We start from the raw sequence: 9,946 nt of genomic DNA on the forward strand, positions 1-9,946 counted from the left end.
ATAGTCACTGTGTGGAAATGCTGGAATTGCTGGAGTATGCTTTCCACAGAATTGGACTTATAGGGTGGTAATGAGTGGTTACTTTCTAGAATTGGGAATATTTTGAAATTGAAATTGAAATTTATTTATTGCTTTTAAAATACAATTTTACAGCAAGAGTTCAGTTATTATACAGTAATAAAAAATAAAAATAAAAATAAAATAAACGAATAAGAATTAATAATATGCGTTTCTTTTCCTTTTTTTTTGATAAAACAAAGTTATTTATCCATCATAAATATACATAAATACATTTATTTAAACTAAATTTTCCTTCTTTTTTTTCGTAGTTTAACTTAAGAACAGAAATATTTCATAACATTGTTGATATTATAGATAAATAGATTACATATTAGATAGACAACAGTTCGAAGTGCGGACAGAAATCACTTTTAAAGAAAAAAATAAATTCCAACTTATTACCCACATAAACACATAAAACTAGAATTGGACTTATAGGGTGGTAATGAGTGGTTACTTTCTAGAATTGGGAATATGAAATAAGGTTTTGTTTTTTTTCTTCGTTCTTCGGAGAAAGCTTTGGTGAAGCTACTGCTGGAACTTTGTGATTTTTCCTAGCAGAATGGTTGGGAGAGAAAAAAGTAATGTCTAGTTTTGCAGGCGAGTTTAATGTCCTACCATTGAACAGGTGTTATGGATGGAGGCGACTAGCAAACATACTTTACTATACATAAATATCAAATATTAATTCATTAAATAAAATCCAAGGCCTAAACCGAAAATCGAACCCACGACACCACAATACATCTTAGCTTTGCGGAACTGCCTCTAATCGCTCGGGTACCGTATATACAATATATAAGCTACCGTCACTCTTCACGCTGTTGTTGAGTTATGATTCTTAGAACCTATTACAGGATTGTTATGCAGGTTAAACGTTTCTAAATGTAAATTGCTTTTTTAATCAATCGCACCGATTCCCTCCGACTTGACACATTTATTTTTTTTGGAGAGAGAGACAATTTTTGATCGATCTTGAATGAGTCCTTTGCTGTACTGATTCGGATTTAGCTTCCTTCCAGCTCGTGATATTCCAGATTTATTGAGCCCTCTCTTCATGATTACATGGAATATATTCAGCATTTTGTACATTTTTTCTAATCTGTGGTATCAACAAAGAATCCGGAATGTTCTTGTTATTTCTGGTGAATAGCGACACTAATAATCCTACAATTATGCTGACAATTAAGCCTAGGATAACTAGTTGACTGAATGATATTCTATATAGATATGGCACCTCATCGGCAAATATTGCTGGAGTACTGTAGTCCAATGAACCGTAGGTTGTGACTCTGTAACAATCAATAAAGATTATGTGATTAGTTATAATTGTCATTGTTGGGTGTTACGCTTTTTCGTGCAGTTTTTGACGATCAACCTTTACACAATTGTCCTACCGGACAGTTTTAATTATTTGCATAATGTATTTATTTAAAAAAATTAATATTATCAGAAAAGAGGATGGATAAAATACTGGATAACAAAGTCGACAGTACAATGTACGGTCCATGTGCAAGTGCAATTCTTTGAAGAGTAAAAGAGAAGGGTGATATATCTCTATGCAAATTACTGGCAGTAAGGGAATCGATATGTATGATGATTCTTCTAACCTATAATATAAACTCTATGTTTATCTCTTACATAATTCAAGTTTGTCGCCTCGCTTTAGTTTTAACTATTAGCCAAACGTCCATGCTCGTAACATTTTTTTCTACAATTCTAAAACTATTTTACTCACCCTAAAGTTTGCGATAAATTATTAGGACATCCTTCAATGCTGACTATTTTAGGCAGATATTTTATCTGACCAGTTGCCGTAGCATTTTGGTTCCCTATGCCAATCCAAACGGTTGTAATCACTCCGACAATTGCACCAGCTAAAGTTGCCTAAAAGATTTGGAATTTTTTAAAATGTTTATTATTTTCATTTTTTCTTTGCATATTAAATGATAATTGTACCTTTGAGTTAGACTTTCTCCAAAATAATCCAAATGCAAACACGAATACAGTAAATCCGGAAGTAAGACTTGTAAATGTAGTAAATAACTGTTAACATAATTTTTATTTAAAAAAAAATAAAATAAGGAAAAATTTAATGCTTAACATGGAGCAAGCAATATTTATTTTATAAAAACAAATGTAATATCAAATAGAGAAAAGACTAGCTAGTCTCACTGAAAAGACTAGTAAGTGCACTGAATTCTTTTCCAAAGAGCTTCTTACAGTTCACCGTCTGGCGAACTGTAGTTGATAGTATCATGTGTAATGAGATTATACTGTCCGAAGATTGGCAGTGTACCGAAAAAAGGCCCGCGAGCCAATAAAATCAGCTGTTCACGCATCTTGAATTAAAAATAAACTAACTGTCTTACTTGAAATCCTCCGGTAGATTTTTTCAATGTAAACATTCCAGCAGTAATTATTAATCCAGAGATGATTACTATGGCCTTAATACAAAGATTACTATGGTTGTTGGTCCATTTGATAGGTATCAACGGTTTAGCAAGATCTCCGTACACAACGCCAGCCAATGTGTTCAGTGATGTTGATAAAGAACTGTGAGTGTATTTAATATTAAAATTACTTTAATATGGCGCTAGTGATCATAGCAGTCAATGTGCATAAAAATAAAAATATTAAAATAACTTTAATAAATAGTTATTGAATTGAATACCTGAGTGCAGCTGACAGAATCCCTGCTAAAAATATTCCCGTCAATCCAGGGATTTGATTCTTAAGTTTCATTACGTGATAGGGCACTAATTGATCTGTATGTTCTATGCTCTAGAAATTGATCAAAATACGTTATGATATTTTTCCAGTTTTAACAATAATTAATTGTTTTGTAAATCAATATTCGGTTTATTCATTTTAATTTGTTGACACTTGGTGGCTTGACTCAACTAGATGGTAAACACTTTAGATTAAAAGGGTAAACACGATTACCCACGAACTTGAATGGTAGCTTTTCTTAAATTACCCAAGCAGTTTTTCTAAAACTGTTTCTGCTCAAATTCCAGGTGCTCTTTATGAATTGTCAATTAATAAAAGACTGAGAAATGAATTAAGTTATCGTGCAGTAAAGATTTGCCATAAAGCAGTTCTGGAACTTGACTTTTAAGAATTTTAGAGACAAACAACATGTACAAAACAACAAGACAAACCAATGATCTGAATCAATAAGAAATTACTGAATATTAAACCAGAAATACTTACCTTACTTAGAATTGGATCACAATCATGATAGGATGCATAAATAACTATGCCGAATATTACTGCCCCTGATTTTAATACCGCAATAACAATACCACTGGCTAGTGCCGCTCTAAAATGTTAAATTTATTGAAATTTTAATCGAAATTAATCACAGCTTTCAAGCAGAAATAACAACTTGTAAAACAACTGTAATGTTGAAAATGTAGTTAGGATCCACATTGATGGTTTATTATTTATTATTTAATAATAATAATATTTAAATTTTAGGACAAAATTAATTTAAACAAAAAATCTACAGTGAACAGCAGTTCATTGTGAGAGAAAGAATTTGAGATTCTTTTTTTTTTAGCTAATCCTAATTTTATTAAAATTTTTCTTAATAATAAGGAGAATAAAAATTAATTTACCTTCTAGCTGAGTTATATTTTGAAAGCGCCAGATGTCGTTGTATAATTGCAGGATTTGCACAAACTTTGAATACAGAAAAAAATGTTGTATATAGTAAAAGAGACATGATAGAATATCTTGAAAATGGACTTGGATCGAAACTGAAATGAAATGAAATCTTTATTGCTTATAGAGATTACAGATCTCGTAGCATTGGGTTGTCCTTACTAATTTATAGATACAAAATTTATTATACATAGTTTTATTACAACATTAATTAATTAGAATATATTAGTAAAATTAAGTAAAGAAAAAGTATTGAGTTACATTTAACTAAGTAAAGAGAGAAATAATCTTGATCATAAGTAAGAATAAAATTAGAATAAGATATAGAAGGATAAATCATAACTAAAGACAATCAACTGAATGGTTCATTGCAGTGACGAAATTAGTCTACTTAAAATAAAACAGCAATAGGAATTTTGGCTAAAATGAGTTCTTTTTGTTTATTTTTTATTTATTTAAATTATTATTGTGGCTACATTTTACAATTTAGAAATGGTATAATAAGTTAAGGTGAGCAAAAAAGTTTCATTGAAGAGCTATTTTGCTAAATTTGAGACTGTTAGTGAAAAATGGAAAAATATTATTTACTTTCTCATTATCTTGATCAACTATAGTCAACAGATCGGTAATTTGATTACTATTATCACTAACAGGGTGGTAAAAGAAATACTTAGTGATGTATTTGTTTCTATAATGATTGAGTACTGGACATGTTAGGAGTAGAAGATGTAAAATGTCATCTATTGAATCATCATTACAAAGCGGACAGAGTTAAGACAGAATTTGACACGAGTAATTTTGATAATTTTTAAACGGTTTGTGTACTTTCCAGAGTGACGTAATTGGGAAATAATTCTCAATTTATTTATTCGCTTTTAAATAGCCTTCACAATCACCTAGCAAGTTCTATAGGTAGTGTTAAAAAAGCTAGAGAAAAGTTTACTTGGATCGAATTTTTGGGAAAAATAAATTTAATAAATAATATTTTTCAAGGATATTTACAAGAAGAATAAAATCACTTACTTGAATGCATCAAATCTACCTCCCTTATGGGCAATATCAATCACTGTACTTACACCGCCAACATTGTAAATAGTAACTGTTGTTATGGTAAATATACAAATGTACATGAACACTGCTTGTATAGTATCGGACCAGATGACACCGCGTAATCCGCCCTAAAGTAATGACAATTAGAAATGTTAGATCAAGAGTAAAAAAATTAGAAGCCTCAAGTGGCGGCGAATCGTGCTTAGAAAAGCACTGTTGCCATTCCAATTAAAGATTATTGCAATTGTAATGTTATATACATCGTAATAGTATTCTAAACACTAAAAATGGATTTCATGTAAGTGCTCATCTTTATTTAAGAAACATTCGGATAAAAAAAAAACAGAAAAAAATATGAATTTTGAATTGTGGCGCGACAGCACTCCGTGTCTAGTTGCAGAACTAGGTTTACAAAACAAATGTAAAATAACCAATTCTTTTCAAAACTTATTTATTTTTCATTAAAGTAGCCAAGCTTACAACCCCAAAATTCCAGCTGCAACCAACGATATAGGCGTCAGTGGGCTTTGGAGATTCGGTAAACACAAAAAATTCTGTTTGATTTCGTAATGAAGTAACATGAAATTCAGCCAAATTACTTTCCTATATGACGAAAAAAGGATACAAGCGAAGTCTATTTGGATTAATAATTGGATTATTACTTACTATTACTGAATGAAGTAAGTATTTTTTCTGTGAACTTTCACTAGTCTATTTCGTATTCCAAATTAGAATTTGATAATTTCTTAAGAATATAATAAAGATATTCATTCATTTATTCTCAAATATCAGGTTAAAACAGAATTAATTCTGGTTGGTGTTGGCTTATTTTGGACATCAGAGTAGGTTAGAAACAATATTTCCTTAGGGTTTTGGTTTACTTTCAAAGTTAATGAATTTGTTGAAGATGTGGTTAGTTCAGAAGTGCTGGATCTTGGATTTTATCCTTCGTAGCACGCATTTTTATAAATCTCTGACCGGTATCTGACTCATCCATCATTAGAGTTCTCACATTATCATCATCTACCACTGATGATGAATTAAAGTCAGAATCCAGTCAAGTATACAATAAAACTTGCCCTCTATGTCGGATAATGTGTAAGATTGGGTAGCGAATTTAATTATGCCGGGTTTTTATGACTTTAGGATATCATTTCTGTTGGAAAACTTCGACTCAGACTTGATACTTCAAGCTTCATTTCAATATTAAAAAAAAAAAAAACACATTTTTAAACACCAACCGTCACTGCCAAAAGCAAAAGTCAAAACTTTATAAATACTTACCAGAGCTGTATAAAGTGCACTGAGTATACACAAACTACTGCTAAGTACGTAAAATGGTATTGGAATTGCTAAAATAAATATTCATTAGTGATTACTACAGAAAATTAAATTGAAATAATGATAAGTTTTTTAAATTTAAAAACGTCAAATAATAATCATTATAATGAATTAAACTACTTTTATTTATTTACTTTTTTAATATAAATTTTTGTTTGTTCCAAGGATTCCGTTAGTTATTGTTCAAAACAAACCGATTTGCAACCGAAATTGAACTAAATTACCCCGTTTTTCAAACCATAATTAAATCATCTTTCCACCAATTTATATCGTGTTTTTTAACTAATTAAAATAGTCTCTCTACCAATTTATATTGATTTTGTAACCAATTAAATAGTCTTTCCACAGATTTATAATTACATTGAAGTATTTACCTTTGATTATTGCAACACAGCATGAGTGCATAATAACTAGTGAATACAATATCTGTAATAAAGAATATAGTTTCTTTTTAATAAACTAATTATAATTTATAGGAATAATCAATTATTAATTGATTTTTGTATAATCAATTATTAATTAAATAATTAATAATAATTATTAAAAAGAAAAGAGAAAAACCTGTGAAATAGTGAAAACTGCCGAAGACAAAAATCGGGTGGTTTTATCGAAACGTTGTTCCAAATACTGAAAAAATTAATTTTTAGTAATGTTGTTGTTCTTTATTGAAATATTGAAGTTATTATTATGGTCAGAGAAATGTTGGAGGTTGATTTACTCAGACTTAGACTATAATAAGCACAAATTGATACTTGTAAACGATATAGGATATGAGGAGAATTTCGAATCCTCTAGAAGTGAAACGTTTTCCTCTTAAAAAAAAGAAAAAAAGAATTGAGGTCATATCACGACTCATAATAATTCCATCGGAAGTAATGCTTATAAGGTTGTGCAGTAATCCTTGTTTGGTCGTTGTTTCTCCTGTCGATCAGGTGCAAAGTTGTTGAACGTTCTAATATCACAAGAAATTCTCTTGGAGTAACACATTGTCCTGCAGTATTCTTCCAGTAAAAAGTAAACTTTCTCATAAGACCATTCTTTTAATGAGCCTACAGGATTGCCCCTCTGGGGTTCGGGATAAGTAGGACTTACTCTGATATACACGTGAAAGAGGCACGCCTTCAATGTTGAATTCGTTTGGCAATTACAAAATATAAACAATTTTTTAAGGTTAATTCTATTAACGCTTAGTTTTATGCATCACACAATGTAATTGCTTACTTACCTCAAAAAGTGATGTGAATTTCATAAAATAGAATACTGGTAAAAAGAAATAGTACAATAGTAAATAACCAAGAAAATCTCCAACACTTGTAAACAGTAATTGAGCTCCATAATAGTAGGATTCTGACGGTATTAAAACTATCATAACACTTGATAGAGTACTGCAAATCAAAAATAGATTAATCTATTTTAATAAGTAAGTAATTATAGTTCAACTATAAGATCTAGGTCAAATATAAAGAAAATCATTGCAGTTGTAGTCGAGAAAAACGAATACATATAGATAGATAAAGTTTTGCTGGAATTTCCATATTTTCTGTTCCTAACATTGTACTTTATGGCCAAGCATGTGTTATACACATTAGGTCGACTGGTTTTGGATGTAAAGATTTAGAAAAAAAAGGGAAAATATCAAATCTTTCTTAGTTTTGCTAAAATTTCCATAATTGTACTTTAATGCTACTCCTTGCGCACTATCTTAAGATCGGTTGATTTTATGCAAAAATTGCATAGAATCAAATTTGTAGAGAATTTTATGCTCTAATATTTTTTTAATAACTATAAATGTAATTTAAAGCATAGGAAACAAATTATTTACGAAAACCAGATTTTCGTGACCTTTGATCACTGATTTCCAGTGACATGTGCACGATATTCTATGAGACTGTTGAGTCAACCTATAAGATGCTAAAACAAAGATTTGTACAAGTTTATAGCTTATTATCTTCCATTTCGAGATTTACCCCTCTTTTTTTTACCTAATTTGAGTCGACAATGTTGGATAGCATGAAAATAATTTGAACTGATTTTGTACGCTGTTTTTTTTTTAAAATGATACTTCCCGTGTAACGTCAAAATCGTTAAAAAAGAGCTACACAACCACAGTACTTTCTCTCATTTAGATAAGACAAAATGAAAGTACAAATGTGTATCTTACCTGGCCATATTAGACAGAACCACTGGTATTATTGGCACATTGCCACTGCCAAACAGATATTCCTCTATAGTGTTCGATCTGTTACTTTTTATACCCTTGTAAAGTCCGATACCAGTTGACAATATTAACATGAGTACAAGTATGGTGTAGTCAACCCAATCAACAGTTAATATTTCGGTCATTTCTGACACTAAAAGTGAAAAAAAAAAACAAAAAATTAGAACTAACATTTTTTATAAAACTAAATGTTAGTTATTTTTTTAAAAAATGAAAAAAAAAATCATTTATCCGCGTTAAATAATAATTTACTCTTCCTTTTTGTTTCCGGTTATGTTATACTGTAAGTTTTCCTAAAGAACATTGAATACCAATAATTAATTCATTTTTTTCCTCTTTATTCAGAATTATACTAAATGTAAATCGTGATGGGGGGGGTCCATGTTAGATTTCTTAGATTATGAATTTTCTTCTTTTGTTGGGATAGCTCCCTTAAAACGGGAGTTGCAGATGGAACCATGCAGTTGTCATTAGTTTGTTTAAAGTAAAAGTTTCATTTCTATGAGGTAGATCTTTGTAGGTTTATACATGAAGTACAGATTAATTAAAACTAAGTTCAAGTTAAGAAATTGAAGTGAGAAATATTTAAGTTTTACCTTTTATTCTTTTGTCATTTAAATGAAGTAGAGTCGTTACATAACTTATTGGTTGCGTGACCGCGTTATAGCGATATTAAAAGTAAATGGTTCAGGAAAAAAAAATGTATTGATTGAAGAAATGATAATGGAGCTGGCTGGATCAACTTAATAAATTATTGTAAAGAGACTTACGAACTTAGAGGGAAGTTGTTAAATGTATAATACAATTATTAGTTTAATAAAATATAGTGATTAAGTCAGTATACGATTGTTTGAGAGTTTAGTTTAGATTTATTTTGGATAACCTCTTTAATAGATTGATTTGTTAATTACAAAGGAATAAGTTACTTATTTATATTATATTATTTTAGGTAAAAATTAAGATATTTTTAATATGGCCTCCAGGACCTAGGTATTATTAATATTATCACTTTGTATCATTATTATTATTTACGTTTGCTTAAAGTACAGTAAGTGAATAAATTTGAAGATTAAATTTAATTTATATGTAAGTGGCAATGGTCCCGACCTTGGCGACGCTTGCAAGCAGTTGTATCTTCTGGTTTTTGTTGTTAGATATTGAGAAAATATGTTTTAGTTTATATTAAGATTTTGTATGAAAATGGCGATTACTTTATATGGTAGATCTTTGTTGGTTTATACATGAAGTACAGATTAATTAAAGCTAAGTTCAAGTTAAGAAATTGAAGTGAGAAATATTTAAGTTTTACCTTTTATTCTTTTCTTCGTTCCACTAGCCCAGCTGGGTACTTACTGTTGCAAGAATTTTTAGAGACATTAATTTTACTGTCGTTATTATTTTAACACTTAAAACTTAATAACCATTATAATATATTACGATGTTACTTGGCTATTGTGTAACAGTCTAACTAAACTGCTGCACTTAAAAAGTTTGAACAAACATTAGATTGCGCAAAAAATGGTGTACCTGTCATTTACTTAAAAACACACACAAACCATATAAAACACACAATTAATGGCAGATAATTTTATCAACAAACTATTAAAA

The 9,946-nt window shown here is 29.8% G+C and overlaps 1 protein-coding gene and 1 long non-coding RNA gene across 14 annotated transcripts in view; one reads left to right on the plus strand and one right to left on the minus strand.

Annotated features, from left to right (window-relative positions):
- Positions 1-100: 100 nt before the first annotated feature.
- LOC141451918 (sodium/iodide cotransporter-like) lies at positions 101-9,822 on the minus strand. 2 transcript variants are annotated; one of them, XM_074123740.1, is made up of 14 exons: positions 9,648-9,817; positions 8,282-8,471; positions 7,346-7,505; positions 6,682-6,747; positions 6,495-6,546; positions 6,064-6,131; positions 4,753-4,907; positions 3,684-3,824; positions 3,277-3,385; positions 2,735-2,844; positions 2,433-2,616; positions 2,020-2,106; positions 1,799-1,947; positions 101-1,352 (listed from the first exon to the last, which is right to left on the minus strand). In XM_074123740.1, the coding sequence occupies exons 2-14, from the start codon at positions 8,461-8,463 to the stop codon at positions 1,100-1,102; spliced, it is 1,716 nt and encodes a 571-aa protein (XP_073979841.1). In that variant the 5' UTR covers positions 8,464-8,471; positions 9,648-9,817; the 3' UTR covers positions 101-1,099. The 2 variants fall into 2 exon arrangements, with proteins under 2 accessions (XP_073979841.1, XP_073979842.1); XM_074123741.1 differs by lacking the exon at positions 101-1,352 and having other exon boundaries at positions 1,805-1,947; positions 2,425-2,616; positions 9,648-9,822.
- Positions 4,905-9,946, plus strand: part of LOC141451921 (uncharacterized) — a 75,256-nt gene continuing 70,214 nt past the window's right edge. For 10 of the 12 annotated variants that reach the window (XR_012457184.1, XR_012457183.1, XR_012457192.1 and 7 more), the window contains exon 1: positions 4,905-5,459. This is a non-coding gene — a long non-coding RNA (uncharacterized lncRNA). The remainder of the gene's footprint in view (positions 5,460-9,946) is intronic. The other 2 variants (XR_012457190.1, XR_012457195.1) reach the window with 2 other exon arrangements.

This window comes from Rhodnius prolixus, unplaced genomic scaffold (assembly GCF_049639745.1).
Source record: "Rhodnius prolixus isolate KJV_2025 unplaced genomic scaffold, Rpr scaffold_14, whole genome shotgun sequence".
NCBI lineage: Eukaryota > Metazoa > Arthropoda > Insecta > Hemiptera > Reduviidae > Rhodnius > Rhodnius prolixus.